General features: G+C 39.5%; 1 protein-coding gene across 3 annotated transcripts in view; it reads left to right on the top strand.

Moving 5' to 3' along the window:
- Positions 1–20,119, top strand: part of NME7 (NME/NM23 family member 7) — a 262,956-nt gene that overhangs the window by 113,677 nt on the left and 129,160 nt on the right. For 2 of the 3 annotated variants that reach the window (XM_058700810.1, XM_058700811.1), the window contains exons 8-9: positions 11,192–11,256; positions 14,396–14,464. The exons of the other annotated variant lie outside the window; for it this stretch is intronic. In XM_058700810.1, the coding sequence (XP_058556793.1) occupies positions 11,192–11,256; positions 14,396–14,464 (134 nt within the window). The remainder of the gene's footprint in view (positions 1–11,191; positions 11,257–14,395; positions 14,465–20,119) is intronic. 3 annotated transcript variants of the gene reach the window in all.

Here is a 20,119-nt window from a genome sequence, read left to right as displayed (position 1 = left end):
CCAGACACAGGACTCTAGCCCTCTACAAAGTTCACTGCAGATATTTTTAGGAGTCCCTAGTGGAAGAGAGAAATCGGATAGGCTTTGTTTGTCGGATGCCACGTGAGGACCCCCTTCTCCCCTCTTTTCTTGCCCTGATTTACTCCTAGCATGTATCACTGTGTTTGCCAGATACGGCTGGCTTTGACCACACTGACTTTTCTTCTCTGGAGAACCATTGCGTCTTCCGGGCTCTGTTGTGCCTGTAGCCGATGTTGCTGTGACCCCGGAGACCTGTCTCTCCAGCATCTCCGTGCAGGCATCTCACTAGGAGTGACCCAGACTCTAGCATAGTCCCCTTGAGATGTCCTGGCAGCCCAGGGTTCTCTCGTGGAATGGGAGGCATAAGATTTTAAGGGAACTGCTGAAATTAGATTCACGGTAATTCTGGAAGCAAAGCTACGCATTCAGCTGAACTTCCACTAGTTCACTCGTGATGAGGATTATCTGCTACTGCCAACATGACCTGTTAGTGCTGTTGTGTGCCACTGGCTATGCTAAGAATTTTACATATAAACACACATTTAATCCTCATAACAAGGCTGTGAGGGACGAACTACGTGGTTTTTTTTTTTTTTTTTTTTTTAACAAATGAGGAAAGAAACCGACACCGTGTAGAGGTGAAACTGAGACAGGCCAAGGAAAGGGCTTTTCAAACTGGATTATTTGCCAGGACTTACCTCCGTGGCCTGGAGAGCAAACTGATTCTTAGCCCCTGGCCAGATATCTCGTGTGTAGTTGTTAGTAATCTTCCTCCTTCTATGCCATGCCCTGGGAGGTTTTACCCCTCTTTGGCAGCTCTAAGGCGAGAGAGAATAACTCATTTTTAACTCCGGGCTGTTTGGAGCAATATAATCCGAATTCAATTCTTAAGGGCTGCCTTTCTGACTAAGTGCCCTTCCTTGTAGGGACGATGATGGGTAACACAGCCGAGTCAAGCTCAATCCGCTAATATGGATTTGTTGCCCCGACCAGATACCAGGTCAGAGGGAGAAACAATGGATTCTCAAAAATAAATACAATTTATGTATTTATTTAAAACTGAAAAAAAAATCCCATCTTTGTTTCCACTTTAGATGCAAGCTGGATTTTCTTTGTAATTTGGGGGAAAAGCTTGTCCCAATTCCCAGGACCCTCATAAAGTTGCTGCTTCCATACCCAAATAAGTCTTGGACATTATGTTAGCACCGCATTATATGTGTGCCTCATTATACCTGCTTTGGGTGACCTAGGACCCCATATCTGGCACCTGTGAATCCATCCTCGGTCATAGAAGCCTGGTGGCAGTTTGTTTTCTTCCAAGTGATACCCACCATGTCCTGTATTTAAATTGTGTGAAAATTTTGTGCCTTTGTGCTTATTGATACCCGTTGGTGTTAAAGTACCTGTTTTGTTCAATTGCCTTGCAGTTGTTTTTTTTTTCCTAGTAGGTACAAACCTGTTTTATTTATTTATTTTTTTTTAATTTTTTTTAACGTTTATTTATTTTTGAGACAGAGACAGAGAGAGCATGAACGGGGGAGGGGCAGAGAGAGAGGGAGACACAGAATCCAAAGCAGGCTCCAGGCTTCGAGCCATCAGCCTAGAGCCCGACGCGGGGCTCGAACCCACGGACCTCGAGATCGTGACCTGAGCTGAAGTCGGACGCTCAACCGACTGAGCCACCCAGGCGCCCCGGTACAAACCTGTTTTAATTTAAATGGTTAAGTCTATTTCTAAAAATAGTATTTAAATTTTTTTTAATGTTTATTTATTTTTGAGGGGTGGGGCAGAGAGAGAGGGAGGCAGAGAATCTGCACTGGCGCCTGATGGGCGGCTCGAACTCGTGAACCGTGAGATCATGGCCTGAACCGAAGTCAGAGGCTCCACCGAGCCACCCAGGCACCCCTCTAAAAATAGTATTTGAACGTCAGTGTACCTGAATGTTTTGTTGTCAGTTTCTTCTCTTACACTCTCCAACCATGATCCTTTTCTGAACTTCGTGGACAGAGGGAGGGTTCATCTTCTAATCCCACTTACTGATCATTTGGCCATGCCTAGGATTTTTTCCAAGATAATTTGTTGTTGCCTATAAACCCTCTCATCAGAATCAGCACACATTGGAATACTGTACCTGTTGTTTTGTTTTTGTTTGTTTTAGTTTCTTTTTCAACCCTTCCCACTACAGCCTTTCTTTCTCAGGCTGCAGTATATCCTCTCCTGTGTGAGTCAGATTGTCCAAAGTGGACATTGTTAGTGCAGCTGATAGAAACCCGGCTTGAATCTACTAATTCTCATTTAACTGGACTGTTGGAAGAAGAGCAGAGGTTGAACAGGGTTTAGGGAGACGTGGTTGACATCTCTCTTCTCTCTGGCTTTTTATATTTGCCCCTTTTGATTGTCAGGTTCACGTTCTGGGTTTAAGAACATTCACGGAGTTAGAAGCAAACCGTTAAAAAACAAATTAGCTATGCAAACAGCAGCCAAGGGGAAAAAAAAAAAAAGTCGTCTGCTTTGACCCTTTCGAACTTGTTTGCTGCAAGGCAGGCAATTTTACTTTTTTTTTTCTTTTTGGTACTTCATTTACATAGTTATTGTTATTTGTTCAGTCATCTGAACATTTTCTGTCTAGAACAAAGTAAAGGACATATGGTTATTGACAGTTTGTTGTTTCGAGCTGTTAAACACAGAACAGGTTTCTTAAATGCCTCTCTATCCTGCCTCCACACATAACCAACCGAATATAAAAACAGCAATATCCTTGACTCACGTCTGACTGTTCTTGGCAGAATGGCAATATTACTTGAACTATAACTTTTTTTATTCGTTTATCTGTGAACGGAATTATTCTGTGCAAGTGGTACATCTTCATGGGGTGTGGTTTAATGTGATTATAGATTTGTAATAGATGTAGATTGTAGATCTCTTTGCGTTGGTTAATGCACGAGGCTTAATCCTGCTCCCATATTTAAATGATTCTTTTGTAATCGTGTGAAGCATCTTCTTTATTATAACAAGAAAGACCCTTTACGTTATCCGCGAGAGCGAATCGATTTTCATAATAATCGGTTTATTTGCCTCTTGAAATGTGGTGACGTTTGCACTAATGGTACAAAACCAAATGGTGGGTAACACTGCTGGTGCCTTAGCAAAAAGTAGCAAAAGACAGTGGAAGCAAACTGCACTAATAGTCAGGTTTTTTTTTTATTAAATTGTCATGTGCTTGCAGAAAGAAAAGCCACTTTCGCTTAAGAATGTCCTTGATGAAACAGAAAAAATTAATTTTATTCATTCTTGACCTTCAAGTATATGTCTTTTTAATATTGTGTGTGAAGAAATGAGAAGTCTGCATAAAGCACTTTTGTTCTATCCTGAAATATAATGTGATCTTTAGGACTAGCATTTGTATAACTGTTTGAGTTTTGAGCTCAACTAAAAGGCTTTTTCATGGGATATCATTTTTACCCAAAAGAATGACTGGCAGACATACTGTGGTTTTTCACACTTAGGTATTTGGCGTGAATTTTTCTTGAAATTAAGTAAGCCTGTTATTTCAGAGAAATGACAGTTGACAAAAATTGTTGCCAAAGGTAAAAATGCAAAAGAAGGTAAAATGAGAAATGAAAATCATAATTATGTTCTTGCAAAAGTATATTTACCACCTTAAGCTTGACAGCTTCCTAATAACTTACAGACTATTCTGATGAAATTGGTGGCGATGTTAACAAATGTGATTTTTTTTTCCTGATGTACTGTAATGAAATGAGTCAGCATTTGGAAGATCTGCACAACTGAGTGAACTAATATTTTCCAAAGTATCAGTGTGTAATGTTATAAAATCATGCATGGGTAAAAGATTCTTTCAAAGTATTGGATAGACCTGTGAATTTTAATGCAGCAGGGTAAAAAATTCATTGGTAGAAGTTTGAAGTTATATGTTGCAGTAAGATTTTAGGAGAATACTGTTTGTCAAAGAAGAATAAATACATTTACATTAAAGGCTATTAAAATACTTTACTATTTTCTAACTAAATATACTTTAACCAAAACAACACATAGCAGCAGATTGAAAGCTGGAACAGATGTAAGAACAAGGCTGCTTTCTATTAAGTTAGACATTAAAGAGATTTTCTAAAACGTAAAACAATGCTACACTTCTCACTAATTTTTTTCTTAGAAAATATAGTCATTTTTTTCTCACAAAATGTTATGTATGCCAACATGTGAAGAATTTTTGTTATATTTAAATTAGGATTTAAGAATTTTTGTTTCGGGGCGCCTGGGTGGCTCAGTCGGTTGAGCGGCCGACCTCAGCTCAGGTCATGATCTCGCGGTCCGTGGGTTCGAGCCCCGCGTCGGGCTCTGGGCTGACAGCTCAGAGCCTGCAGCCTGTTTCGGATTCTGTGTCTCCCTCTCTCTGACCCTCCCCCATTCATGCTCTGTCTCTCTCTGTCTCAAAAATAAATAAATGTTAAAAACAAACAAACAAAAAAAAACAAAAAAAAGAATTCTTGTTTCGATTTGTAACATAACAAATATTGACAGATATAACCTATATAAGTACAAGTTTTTTAGAATCTTTAACAATTTCTAAGAACTAAAGTGTCCATGAGGCCAAAAAGTTGTGAGAACTTCTGGCCTATTGGGTAAAATCCAAACCTCTAAATATGGTCTATAAGTCCTTCTGTCAATGGTTTCTACCACCTCCCCTGCCTTCTCTCCTGGTTTCCCCTCCACCAAGATACATACATCGCTGTATCTGTGCCCAGCGCTCTCTTTGTCATGAACGTCCATCTTCTTCCCACTCTCTGTCTAAAGCAGTCTCCCAGATGTTGCTTAGGACATTTATCTCTGGCAATACTCTTTGTCATAAATTCTACTTTATCTGAAATTAATGTGACCACTGCAGCTCTCTTGTACCTATTGTTTGCATGGTATTTTTTTCCATCATTTATTTTCAACCTATATGTGTCTTTATATTTAAAGTTTTTTTTTTTTTTTTGTTAATAGCATATAGTTGAATCTTGTTAATTCATCTAAAATCTCTGCCTTAAATGGGAATTTTTAGTGCACTAACATTTAATGTAATTATTGCTATGATTGGTTTTAGGTTTACTGTTTTATTATTTGTTTTCTATTCTCCTTGCCCCCCTTTCTTCTTTGGATTAACTGATATCTGTTATGTATTAAATTCATGTACATTTTAAACCTACAGTTCAATGCTAAACTTTTTGCTTTAATCAGACGTGTTTTTTTTTTTTAAGTAGGCTTTTTTTTTTTTTTTTTTAAGTAGGCTTCCTACCCAGTGCAGAGCCCAACACAGGGCTTGAACTTAAGACCCTGAGATTAAGACCTCAGCTGAGATCAGGAGTCGCTTAACTGACTGAGCCACCCACGTGCCCCCATTAGGCATGTGTATTTTAAAGAAATTAAGAGGAAAAAAATAATCTTTTGTATTTACCCACATAGTGACTTTTAATTATGCTCATTTCTCCTGAGGGTCCTATTTTTAATCTTGTTACATTTTCCTTCAAGTTAAATAATTTCCCATTATCATTTCTTGAAGTAGGAGTTTGGTAAAAACAAATTCCTTTAGGGTTCTTTTTTCTCAAAGTGTCTTTATTTTATCATGCTTCTTGAAGTTTTGTGCTGGGCATGGAATTTCACATTGACAATTTATTTTTCTTATAGCACATTAAAAATGCTTAGCTGTCCACCTGCCTCCAGGAGACGGAGAAGTCAGCAGTCATTAAAATTGTTATTCCCTGTATACAGTGAGTCATTTTCTCTGGCTGCTCCAAAGATTTTCTTTATTTTTTATTATTAGACGCTGGATGATGATATGCCTAGTTTTTTTTTTTTTTTCTTTGAGATTGGTTTAAAAAAGCACAAAGTGGATTCAATAGGTCAACAAATTTGGAAAAAATTCAGCCATTATATCTCTAAATATTTTCTGTATTATTTTAGACTGCAGTTACATGTATGTTAGGCTTTTTGGTATTGCTTCAGCCTGGTACTCTGTTCATTGTTTTTCAAAAATTGTCTGTTCTTTCTTCAAATGGGATAGTTTCTGTTGATCTCTCTTCAGATCGATTGACTCTTTTTATGTCTAAATTTATTCTGCTCTTACGTCTCTACTGTGGATTTTGTAGTTCAGATGTTGCATTTTTCGTTTTCATTGTTTTTATTTGATCCTGTTTGTAGTTCTTAATCTCTGTTGATATTCCCTATCTTTTCATGTATTTTGAGTGTACTTCTCTTTTATTCACTAAGCAGTTATAACGGTAACTTTAAAATCTTTGTTTCTTAATTGTAACATCTGCATCATCCGAGGTTGGTCTTCATCGATTCTCTTTTTTTTCAACGTTTTTTTTTATTTTTTTTATTTTTTAATTTATTTTTGGGACAGAGAGAGAGAGAGCATGAACGGGGGAGGGGCAGAGAGAGAGGGAGACACAGAATCGGAAACAGGCTCCAGGCTCTGAGCCATCAGCCCAGAGCCTGACGCGGGGCTCGAACTCACGGACCGCGAGATCGTGACCTGGCTGAAGTCGGACGCTTAACCGACTGCGCCACCCAGGCGCCCCAACATCGATTCTCTTTTGTCTTGGAATAGGTCATGTTCTTCTGTGTCCTCGTGTTTCAAATAATTATGCATCATATCCTGAATGTTATGAATGAGATATTGTAAAATTATGGATATTGTCATCTTCTTGAAAGATATATTGATATTTTAAATGCAACCAGTAAACGTGCTGAATTGATCGGGTAATCTCTGGGGTGGTAACTCAAAGCCTCGTTCAGTCCTTTCAATCATAGCTGGGCTTTTTGGAGTCTGCTTCATGCCTGAATGCTTCAGTTTTCCCAAGATTTGAGCAACGTTTATACACAGAAGTCAGGCTTTCTTCTCTGGCTTCTCTTTTTCCTGGGATTATCTGTCTACTCACTTTCCAGTGGCCATGGTTGCCTAAACCTTGTCTTCTAGTTCTTTAAATTTGCTACTTCTCTGGGTTTTCAATCAGAGTTTCAGTGCAGACCGTGGCTTTCCCCCCAGCCTAAATACTGCAAAAACAGGGAACCCACTCAGTACCTCCAGGTACTTGTATTGTTAAGTTTTTTTTCCCCAGAGTTTATAGTTATTATCTGAGGGAAGGTTATATTCCAATAGGAGCTACTCAGCCATAGCCGAAACAGAACTCTCCTTTTTTCCTCCCCGCTTTTTATATTTAAAAAGCCTACCTTGGGGCGCCTGGGTGGCTCCGTCGGTTAAGCGTCCGACTTCAGCTCAGGTCACGATCTCGCGGTCCGCGAGTTCGAGCCCCGCGTCGGGCTCTGGGCTGACGGCTCGGAGCCTGGAGCCTGCTTCCGATTCTGTGTCTCCCTCTCTCTCTGCCCCTCCCCCGTTCATGCTCTGTCTCTCTCTGTCCCAAAAATAAATAAAAACGTTAAAAAAAATTAAAAAAAAAAAAAGCCTACCTTTACTTGAGGAAAAAATAGTCACCTAGGTATTTTTCTAATTGATTGGGGGTTCTTTTGTTTTTTGTTTTTTTATTTTGTTTGTTTTTGCATTTACCTTAAGTATATTTTGGGTTATTGTTCGTATATGGCATGAAATAAGTGTGAACTTTTTCTCTCAGACCATTAAGCCAACACTTTTAAATAATCCTTTTCCCTCTTTCTAACTTTGATTACCCGTTGGTAATTTTCCAGTGTTTTCAAGTGTTTCGGTGTCTGTTTGCCCCGAAGAGTCTTCGAGTTCTCTAGGTCTGCATCAGGCAGAGCCGCGATTGTTTCTTTGGTTATTTCTGAATTCAGTGAACAGTATTTGTGCACCACCTATACTACATGCTGGATACTACGCCGGGCGCCGGAGGTACATTGAGAACTGAAATGAACGTGGTCCTTGCCTTAGGGAGTTACATTGCCCAGCAAATTTTACATACCAGGCTTCCACGTATGCGTTTCTTTTTCTCATTAAACTCGTAGAAAGACAGTGGGATTTGGAGATACACTAACATTATGATTTCAGGCAAGTTATCGATCCTCCAAAACCTGATAGGAGTGTTGCTTTAAGGATTAAATGGTATCAATTCACAAGAAAGAGCTCAGTCCCCAGTAATTGTTAATCAGTTTTTTCTTTCCTAACTAATATTTTTCCTGTTGATTAATGACTTAGAATTTTGGCTCACGTTCTCATATCCAATATCATCTGAGTCTTTGGTGCAGATTTTCAGTGGGTTATCTAATTTCTTTTTCCTAACACTCTTAATACATATCTTTCAAGTGTCTCTAATGTCAGCATGCCATCCTGCTTATGCCGAAGGCTTTATCTGCATTCCCAGGGCCCTTAATCTCCTTTAATTCTGGACTGCCCCTCCATTCTAAGAATTTCCCCCTCTGTTTGATATGGCGATACTACTGTAATATTTTATTCTTTAATTTCCTGCACATCTCTTTTTACATACCCTTCTTTACTCATTTTCATTCTTTAACTCCCAAACTTTAGATATTTTCTCAAAAATCATTCCTCCCAGGTTGTTTTTTTTTTTTGTTTTGTTTTGGTTTGTTTTTGCGTTTCCTCTTCTTTTTGTCAAACCAGCAGACCTCTGTTCTCCTCGTTTCAGCTCTAACCTGTCTTCACTCCTCATTATTAGCCTTCTACCTGTCTAGCTTTTGGATGTAATCCCTTATCACCTATTTGGAATAGGGAGTGTATTCACTCATTCATCAATCATTTTTTAGTCACTGGATATGCTGTCTTCTCAAACACTGATCAGTGTTCTGTTCTAAGATTCTACGTTCAGAATAATTTGCTGCCTTTCCCCTTAATTGTTGGTTCATAACCTCCGTGGCAGCTTTCAGTGTGTAATCTGAAACTGGCCCCTGAACTCATAAGGAGGGACGGAAGAAACAGGAAGGCCACTCCAGATTGGCAGGTGGCAGTCTCAGAAAGCAAGGAACCTTACATGCAAGGCTTGCGTTGGGCAGCAGCCAGGCAAGTGGATCCCACATCCACCTTCCAAATCTTAAAAAGTTTCTATAGAGGCCTTCTGGGTTCAGTCACGCATACCATGTAGGTATTCTCAGCACCACATCCCTATCTCAAGGCTGTGTCCTTGGAGCAGCCTCTGGGAGTGGGAAAGGCAAACAGAATGCACATTCCAAGGATGGGGGAGGGAGCAAGGAGCCCTGGAGTGCCCGGGTCCAGCTCACTGGTCAGCTGGCCATCATTCCATCTTGGTGGCCTTCCCCAGGAGCTCAATCAGTTTGTTTTTCTTACTTGTTTTCTTCTTAGAGATGCTATCAACCTTTCAGTCACTTGGACTCAAAACCTTTATTTCTACATCTTCACGCTCTGTGTTCAATTTAGTCCTGTTAATTCTTGTTTGGCAATGTCTTATATTAATTACTTCTTTCTCTAGTGCTGCCATCCAAGTTCAGTGAGCATGCTAGATGAGTTCAAAAGCCTTTGTTATTCTGTCTTTTATTCCTTTTCAGACTAGCTTGCCTGTCATTATTACATCGGTAATCTTCCTAAAACACTGTTTGTCCTGTATTCTTCCGCTCAACATTTTCAGTGACTCTCCGTCTCTTTTGGCAGTGTTTCCTCTGGAGGAAAAATATTCTGATGGACCCCCAGTGTTGACATAAATTATTGTAATTATAGTGCAGCTTAAACATGTCCAAATATAAAACTAAATACAAACCTTTGTGCATGCAACTGTACAGCTGAAGCAATTTACAAATTCATCACCAACAAAACTATAAAATGGATAAAATTTAAGTTAACAACACTGATTGGATCAAGGATATTTGACAAAACTCAGTCACCAAACTCAACGCCGATATGATGCAGACTGCTGTGAGTTGGCGTGGGCCTGTTCTACCCTTCGGACTTCTGAGAAACCTTTGTTTTTTTCACAATACACCCTGGTATCATTTGGTCTTCCCTTGGTACAAACGCATCATTTGAGAAATAGATCTATCATTGTCTTTTTTTTTTTCCCCTCCTATCCCTCAATCTGCTGCAATTATAATAGCCCTACTTGGCTGCAGTAAAATAGTAAATAAAACGGATACTCTTTGGTGATGTTGGGTTACTAGGTGAGCATCAAGGTCGTTCCAGAATATATGGGATAGGGGTGTGCATGTGTGAGTGTGGGTTTAGTTGACTTGGAAAAAAGAAGCTTAGAAGATTTTTATACTAAACTAATGGAATTTCAAAATCAGTCCTAGACTCCCAGAATCTACAGACCCTATTATCAAAAGCGCTGATCTGTGGGATAAGGACCCAGTTCCTCATGTTGATATCCAAGGCCTTCATCAATTTGAACGAAGTCTCTTTTCCTTTTCAGCTGTTTTCTTTTTTTCTTTTTCTGACTTCTTCCTCTCATGTGAGCACGCTCACATGTTCTTAGACCTGAGCCTTCTGTCCTTTTATACCTGTGTGCCCATGTAATCCCATCTATCTACAGCCTTTAAGTACCATTTCGTGCTCTCATTTCCCCTTAAAGCTTCTGCTACCCTTCAGTTATAATTTGATTTTTCTTCTTTGACCTCATCCTGGGAACTCCCATTACCCAGTACTTTGGCATTTCATTTCATTTTTTTTTTTTTGTTTGGTAATGTTATTGTCAGTGGTTTATTTTGCATGTTCCCTATGTCACTAGACTTCAGGGGTCTTAAAGTCAAAATAATACCTTAAAGATCATTTACATCATCTTCAGGATAATTGTTGGTATTCTGAAGTACTTACTTGGTAAATCAAATGATTACACGTGGTGTTCAATAGTAGGGATTTAGTTTCCCTTAGAAAAATAAGTGGTTTCTTCATATAGAGTGTAAGCAAAGTGCCCTGATGTAGACAATTTGCATTTCTAAGAAACTAAAATGCCTTGGCAATATTGTATTCTATTTTTTTTATTTTTTTATTTTTTTTTTATTTTGGGACAGAGAGAGACAGAGCATGAACGGGGGAGGGGCAGAGAGAGAGGGAGACACAGAATCGGAAACAGGCTCCAGGCTCCGAGCTGTCAGCCCAGAGCCCGACGCGGGGCTCGAACCCACGGACCGCGAGATCCTGACCTGGCTGAAGTCGGACGCTTAACCGACTGCGCCACCCAGGCGCCCCTATTGTATTCTATTTTTGCACTCATTTGTTCTGTATTTTTAGGACTCCTGGGAAAGATCCTCATGGCTATCCGGGATGCAGGTTTTGAAATCTCAGCTATGCAGATGGTAGGTAGTTTGCAGTGAGTCATAACCTATTGAGAGATTTTTTAAAAATGTTTTACATTGAATTTTCTCTGTGCACTTGTGAACTCAGCACATTAAAAATAAAAAGATATAGTTACTGAACCTGATAACCTTATAATAAAAAATGTTTTTGAGATGATTTTACCCACATAATCTTTCACTGAGAGAACTAAAATTCAAAGGGTAATTTAAGCTTATAAAATCGGTTTATAAAATTCCTGGGACTTTAGTTGCACAATGAATATAGACAGAAACAATGTAGGTAGTTCCTACAAACAAAAAATAGAGTTAAGTTGAGTAGTTATAATGAATTTCTGGTGGCCTGGATTGGTGACTGAGAAGAGAACGGAGAAGGAGAATCGGTTGAGATTTTTGTCCCCCTAACGAGGGCCTTTTGCTGGTTTCTGGACTTTCCCTCAGAACCTTCTTTGGAGTTAGTGCATTTCAGCCCCTCTGTTGGCGGTCACACCATTGGACCTGCAGGGCCCACGGCTGTTCTCGAGTCGCCCTGTGGACACGTTTGTAGGAAGCCCTTCACTGAACAAACAACATCCACTTTTGAGCTCACACCTTTGTTCTCTACTTACCCGTGCACTTGACAAGAAATTGGGTACCAATTGTTACAGGAATCAGATAAACCGTGTTTCAAGGCCAGGAAGTTTATGCTGTTTTGATAGTGAATTACCAGCTTTGGAGCTGAGATTTTCCATATATATATATACATATACATATACATATACGTGTATATATATATATATATATATATATATACACTCATATACATATATATATACATTTTTTATATACATAAAGAACAATTTATATGTTCTTTTTCTGAAAAGGAACTGCTTTTGATTTCTTTTAAGTCTTAGGATCATCCAAAATCAGGGGTCAGAGCAGTAACCAAGATTCTGACCACTTTGTGTCCTGATTAGTAGGAATGCCTACAAGCCAAAAAGAGGTCAGAAATATCAACTGGTTTGCAGTCATCGGGCAAAACTTGGAGACTAATGACAGAGTTGATATTTGAAGAACCTTATCTAGGATTATAAAGAAATTGTTAGGCAAACGTTCTAAAAGTATTGGATTGGTGTTATATTCACAGGATTGTAGGACCTAACCCTGCTTTAAAAGTATGTATTTTGTAGCAAATTTAGATTTAAATATTGATCTGACTCTAGGCCTACAAGCTAGCATGGTCATTGGCCATAGTAAGTGCTCAGTGAAAACAAGAATAATAATAAAAAAGATTAATTGCACCTATAAGGGAGGCATGGTTGCTTAGTGGCAATCACATCCCTTGAGTCTGGGAGTCAAGAAGCTCTGTTTGTTTGTTTGTTTGTTTGTTTCTTTCTTTCTTTCTTTTAATTTTAATGTTTGTTTATTTTTGAGAGAGAGAGAGAGGAGGGGCAGAGAGAGGGAGACACGGAATCTGAAGCAGCCTCCAGGCTCTGAGCTGTCAGCATAGAGCCTGATGCGGGGCTTGAACTCACAAAGTGTGAGATCATGACCTGAGCTGAAGTCGGAGGCTTAACCGACAGAACCACTCAGGTGCCCCGGGAAGCTCTGTTTCTGAATCATGGGTCAGCTGCCCTCTAGACTAGTGGGTCTGCCGGTCAGTGAGAACATTATTGTTTGCCTCAATGGATTATTTTACAAATCAAATGAAAATTAAAATAAATCGCAAATTAAATTAAAATAACCCTACACAATGCCTCGTGGAATTTCCAATACAAAATATAAGTATTTAAATTATATATTCTGTTATTATTTTGTTATATTAAAAATTCAACAAGTTGTGGGAATGTAGGCTAAAACACTGAAATCGAAACAAAATTCACTGACTGTTATAGTTATGTTGCCTATGAAATAAATCCTCCCAGTGTGAATTATTGCCTGGGCAGGCAGAAATTTCTTAGTGATCTGCATTTTTGGCAACAATAAAGAAACAAAATAGGGAAGAAAATAAAATTGTAAATTCTATTTTTTTTAACTTTATTTATTTTGAGAGAGAGGGCGGGGGAGAGAGGGAAGGAGGGAGAGGGAGAGAGAAAGTGCACAAGCAGAGGAAGGACAGAGAGAGGGAGAGAGAGAATCCCAAGCAGGGTTCCTGCTGACAGTACAGAGCCCGACACGGGACTCCATCCCACAAACCATGAGATCATGACCTGAGCCGAAATCAAGAGTTAGAAGCTTAACTGACTGAGCCACCCAGGTGCCCCTAAAATTTTAAATTCTGAGCCAATTAAAAAAAAAATTAAGGTCTTAGTTCTTGAGACCCTAGGACTTATTTTTTGTTTATTATTTATTTTGACTGTCACTGTCAGTGCAGAGCCTGACCCGGTACTTGATCCCATGAACCGGGAGATCATGACCTGAGCCTAAATCAACAGTTGCATGTTTAACCGACTGAGCCACTCAGGTGCCCCAACCCTAGAACTTAATGAAATTTTATTTTTAATTAAATTTGAATCCAGTCTGGATAAGAAAGAGTCTTTATAGATTTATCTTATAAGCATTCTCTTACAATTCGGTTTGAATTTCGATTTCCAGACGACTCGTGTAAATGCTAAGTAGGGATTTTTCTAAATGTTTGGGAGGAAAAGGGTACTATTTCTGGCCGCTGCAAAATTGGAAGTACATTGCATTAGTAATAGTTCTGCTTCTGCTCATCTATCAGTAAACAACATGACACTGTATATACATTTTTTTGTGTGCATGGAGAATGAGGCTTTATTCAAAGAGAGGTATAGTGTAGTGGCTAAGGGCATGACAGGTGAGGTCAGACTGCTTGAGATGGAACACACAGATCTGAAGGTTACATAACCCTTATGTACATCGTGTGACTGATGTCATGGGGTTGTTGAGGGGATTAAATGAGATGATGGCGTGCAGGTCCTAGAACAATATTTGATATATCAAGTGCTTGATAAATGTTACGCATTTTTATCATTGATGAGTTTATCTTCAACGACACTTTTTCAGGGTATTTAATTTCCGCAAGGTTTAGATTTTACAGAAAATACATCCAGGAGGTCTTAAGTGTCGAGTTCTAAGCGTGGCACATTTTGCGTCCTTTTATTGGTTGACTTTTGTTCTGTTTTGTTTTGTTTCAATGTAGTTCAACATGGATCGAGTTAACGTTGAAGAGTTTTATGAAGTTTATAAAGGAGTAGTGTCCGAGTATAATGTAAGTATCAAAGCGAATGTGAGGCATCGGTACTGAAAACAGTTTGTGTATCTTAAATGTTGGGGATCTCATCTGAAATTTATTCATAATCAGGAAGGTATTTACGAGTCCACCAGTTGCTAGCTGGTCATATCCAGTGACTGAGGCATTCTTATCCCTGAGAGCCACTGGATCAGCTCTTAAAATATCATGTTGTTTCATTTATGAAACAAAAATATACAGGCGTGCAGGAAAATCACAAGAGACCTTGCTGGCATAGTGACACCCTTAGACGTTATCTATGAAGTTAATAATATTCTCAGGGTAGAAGACTCTCCAGGATGCTTTAGAAAGTTAAAAGCAAATAGTTCTTAATGGTACAGTATAACTCCACAGCAGTATTTAACATCCATTTTAACGGTGTAAGTGCAGGTAGAATCATCCGAAAATATGGCTGAGACTGAAGAAGTATATTTATTTTTATTTTTTTAAGTTTATTAATTTATTTTGAGAGGGAGAAAGAGAGGGGGAGGGCCAGAGAGAGAAGGAGACAGAGAGAATCCCAGGCAGGCTGTGCCCCATCAGTGTATAGCCCAATGTGGGGCTCGAACTCACAAACCGTGAGATCATGACCTGAGCCAAAATCCGGATTCTGATGCTTCATTGACTGAGCCACCCAGGTGCCCCTGAAGAAATACTTATTTTTCTGGGAAAGCCTTTATCTTTCCTTCTCTTCTGAATGACAGCCTTGTTGGACAAAGGATTCTTGGCTGCATATTTTTCCTATTCGGCACATTTAATCCCTTCTGCCCTGCCAAGTTTCAGTGGACAGGTCTGCTACTACCCTTGTGCGTGCACCCTTGTAGGTTAAGGACGGTTGGTCTCTAGCTGCTTTCAGAATTCTCTCTTTAGCTTTGTAGTTTGCCAATTTCACTATGATACGTCATGGTGTTGACCTGTTCCTGTTGATTTGGAAGGGAGTTCTCTGTGCCTCTTGGACTTGGATGCCTGTTTCCTTCCCCAGACTAGGGAAGTACTCAGCTATAATTTGTTCAAATAAACCTTTTGTCCCTGTCTCTTGCTTTTCTTCTGGAATTCCTATGGTATGGATATTGTTTGGTTTCATGGAATCACTTAGCACTTTAAATTTTTTTTTTTAATGTTTATTTTCGAGAGAGAGAGAGAGACAGAGTGCGAGCAGGGGAGGGGCAGAGAGAGAGGGAGACACAGAATCTGATTCAGGCTCTAGGCTCTGAGCTGTCAGCACAGAGCCCGATGTGGGGCTCAAACTCGTGAACCGTGAGATCATGACCTGAGCCGAAGTCGGACACTTAACCGAGTGAGCCACCCAGGTGCCCCTGGAATCACTTAGCTCTTTAATTCTCCCCTTGTGATCTAGTAATTTCCTTTCCCTCTGTTTTTCGGCTTCATCATTTTCCATAATTTTATCTTCTATTTCACTTGTTCTCTACTCTGCTTCTTCCATCCTCACTGTCACTGTATCTAGTTAATTTTGCATCTCATTTATAGCATTTCTTTTTATTTTTTTATTTTTTTTTTTAATGTTTTTATTTGTTTTTGACGAGAGACAGAATGAGCAGGGGAGGGGTACGGAGAGGGAGACACAGAATCTGAAGAAGGTTCCAGGCTCTGAGCTGTCAGCACAGACCCTGATGCGGGGCTTGAACTCACAAGCTGTGAGGTCATGACCCGAGCTGAAGTCCGGACGCCCAACCGACTGAGCCACACAGACACATTATAGCATTTCTTTTTTTTTTTTTTTAATTTTTTTTTTTTTAACATTTATTTATTTTTGAGACAGAGAGAGAGCATGAACAGGGGAGGGTCAGAGAAAGAGGGAGACACAGAATCTGAAACAGGCTCCCGGCTCTGAGCTTTCAGCACAGAGCCCGACGCGGGGCTGAACCCATGGACCGCGAGATCATGACCTGAGCCGAAGTTGGACACTTAACCGACTGAGCCACCCAGGTGCCCTGCATTATAGCATTTCTTAATTCATCCTGACTAGTTCTTAGATCCTTGACCTCTACAATAAGACATTCCCTGGGGCCTACAATGCTGTTTTCAAGCCCAGCTATTAGTCTTATGACTGTTATGCTAAATTCTTGTTCAGATATATTGTTTATGTCTGTTTTGTGCAAGCCTCTGGCTGTCATTTCTCCCTGAATTTTCTTTTGAGGAGAATTCTTCCCTTTTGTCATCTTGGCTGTGTTTCTGTCTTTTGTGTGTTTTAATAGCTTGTTATATATCCTGCACCTGAGAGTACTACTATATTAAAAAGGGGTCACACACTGTCCAGGACCTGGCACTTCAGGAAGCGTTTTTGGTGTATGTTGCATTCACTCTGTTGTTGCATTTTTGCTGCTCTTTCCCGATGGTCGGTCGTCTGCAGAGCTCCCCCTTGCTTGTAGCGGTGGGGTGTTCGGACCTTCAGCCAGGTGTGCTTTGATTTGTTTGTTGAAGTAACCGTGGAAGAAAAGTAAAAAGTCAGGGGGAACCTGATCCCAAACAAAAAGAAAAATCGAAGGGGAGAAAAGAGGGCGAAACAGAGAATCAGCTAAATCCAGAGAAAGAGAAAGGAAAATAAAAAAGAGTAAGAGAGAGAAAAGGTGTAAAAAGAATAGAGTAAAAGTGCCAGCTACCCGGCTTCCCTCCGGACAAAGTTGCAAACAGTTGAAACCTCCGGGTTTCAGCTCCCAAGGCTGTTTGCAAAATAGAAACTGGCTCTGTCCATATTCTCGCTCCTCAGTCTGTGGTTCGGAGAGGTTTTCCTCTTGTTCTAACTTGATACTTCAATTTCACAGCCGTCCTCTCTCTCTCCCTTTTTGTCTCTCCAAAGAAGGGGTTCCCTCCCCTCTGTGCCTACTCCATTTTATCTCCCCCAGTTCACGTACCCTCCCTCCCTCCCTCCCTCCCACCAAGCTGTCTCCCTCCGTGTGTGGAGATGCTTTTGCCGCTCTGCAGGTTGATTTCCTGGGGGTTTCTGGGGGTTCTGACCTCAGTACAGCTGTGCTTGAGGGACAAGGGAAATCCCGGTCCCCCTACTTCGCCGCCCTTTGAACTCCGCCCCTCCCCTGAAGAAATAATATTTAAAAGGCGGTGTTTAGAGGGCAATGAAATACATTCTTGAAAACAAATGACTATATTCAAGTAAGCCAAATATTGTTCTTGAAAATAACACATAATAGATATTTTGTCAAAATTAGTTTCCTTCCCCTCTGTATCAAATCATCTTAGATTTATTTGTGCTAGTGGACTGCCTCCTGACCTAGGTTCCTTTAAAGAGAATTTTGAGGGGCGCCTCGGTGGCTCAGTCGGTTAAGCAGCAGACTTCGGCTCAGGTCATGATCTCGCGGTCCGTGAGTTCGAGCCCCGCGTCGGGCTCTGTGCTGACTGCTCAGAGCCTGGAGCCTGTTTCAGATTCTGTGTCTCCCTCTCTCTGACCCTCCCCCATTCATGCTCTGTCTCTCTCTGTCTCAAAAATAAATAAATGTTAAAAAAAATAAAAAATAAAGAATTTTGACTTTTTTTTTTTTTTTTTTGCATAAAGGTTACTGTTCCTGACAATGAGACTAGATTCCCTTCTTCTCCCCTTCTCTATGACTCTTCCTTTCAACTGACCTTAAAAAGGAAAAATGCACTGGTTTGAACCTTTGTCTTATTTAGTTGTACAGAGTAAAGACCAATTGTGAAATAAATTTCGTGTTCAGCATACTGGTGGTTTCCACCCTGATTGAGAGGAACCAGAGTAGTTTTCCTTCTTTTATAGCTTACTGACTCTAACCTTAATCTTACCTGCTTCTTCATTTTAGAGTTATGGTCCTTCCTTCCTTCCTTCCTTCCTTCCTTCCTTCCTTCCTTCCTTCCTTCCTTCACAAGCAAGCACCTGCAAACCTTCTTTTATTTGTTCAATTTTACTTTAAAAAATATGATTGAAAACCTCTACCTTCCTTAATCCATGTTATATTATAGGTTTATATAAGATAAACTGTATATAAGATAAACTCATGGAGACATATCCCCTGATCCTGAGTTATATTATCATACACTATCACACAGTATTGAATTTGGTAACAAATAGTTGAGGACACTAGTATTCTGGGTACTTATCTCAGGTGGGCCACATTTCTCTTTGGAAAATAACTTAAAAAAAAAAAACCCTCATCTAACTTTAATGTCTCCTATATTGTGCTTTAAAATACTACACGTGTAATTTATGTTTTACGTAATATATACTCGTGGAGTTTTTTTGATTTTGGGATTTGGGAGTTAGAAATAAAAACATCACTGGGTGGAGGTGACACCCCTAAGAAATCAGGAATTTAAGTGACGGTAGCAATATCATACTTTAATGTCAAGATATCCCAGAATTAATTGGTGTTGATGCTTTCTTCTGTCTGATATTTTCAGGAGTATATTCTCTGTAATTACTATTTAAATCTTCTAATATTAATAACAGAGCCTGCTTAAGAAAAGGATATATGGGCCGTTTGGTAGAAAAAAACTACAGTATTTCAGAGTAATTAATAGCCTCGTGAGTCATTTTTAGTAACGCTTATCATCTTTTATTCAGCTTGAAATGGTTTATTCAGTGTAAAAGAAATATTTCAAATCATAATTGGTTTGTAGTTGTCTCTTAACGGGAAAATGTGGTGTCTACGTGAACCGGAACATTATCCAGGTATCTGTGAGAGATGTTCTGTACTTATAGGATATAAAATTTTATTGCAACTAAGGAGAGCTGTTTCTTTGAAAATGTTATCCAGAGGGAAATAAGGATGTTTTTATACAAGGAATATTTTATTGATGTAAATAATATTGTTATGAACGGTATATTACCTCTAATGCTTTTAAAGTCTTTTCCCACTTAAAATTCTGTTTTGTTCAAAGGCGGTTGTGTAAGGGTCTGGATCCATACACTGCAAATGCTTATGGTTGCGGTATCTTTCACTGCTTAATTTGGACACCAAAAAGTGGCTCGCAAATCCTGAGTGTCACTTGTTATTGTGACAATTGTATTTCCCATCAAAACTCTTAGTTCTCATGACCATTAATGTTCGGAGCTTGAGTTTGAGTTCAAGGAAGAGGTAAATTTTTAAATGCTGCATAGTACTATGTGTCTCTTAACTCTAGGAGGTTTATCTAATTCAGAAAGTAGAGCCTATAAAAGTAATCTTAAGAGGCAACCGAAAGGGACAGAAACAGGTGATGTGACTCTTACTCTGTCTTTTCGCATAACGCTTTACCCTGCTTGTCTTCAGATTCGTGTTTTAAAATAAATGATAAGACCTATAAGGTCATAATAGCGAGTCCATTCGTTTTATTAGCCTAAACTTAAAGATCTGTGGGTGAAATGGTCCTCTTAAATGTTGGATATACAGTGTGAAATAGGACGACATCACTGACATGGTACCAGATACTATACATGAGTTCTAGGGGTTCCCACATTCCTTGCTTCAAACCGTGTATAGACTTTTCTTATCTCAAAGTTCAGTGCAACCAGCTTTCAGCTTTCTGAACTCAATTCCCTTCTTCTCACCAAAAACTTGTGGAGCCAGATGCTAGGTTCAAATGCCAGTCTACCAGTCGTGTGGCCATAGACAAGGTATTTGCCTTCTTTAAGCCTTAGTTTACCCATCTATAACATGGAAGTAA

Source organism: Neofelis nebulosa, chromosome 15 (genome assembly GCF_028018385.1).
Source record: "Neofelis nebulosa isolate mNeoNeb1 chromosome 15, mNeoNeb1.pri, whole genome shotgun sequence".
Taxonomy (NCBI): domain Eukaryota; kingdom Metazoa; phylum Chordata; class Mammalia; order Carnivora; family Felidae; genus Neofelis; species Neofelis nebulosa.
Note: the sequence above shows the minus strand (reverse complement) of the source record. Positions and strands in the feature narration are given on the sequence as shown.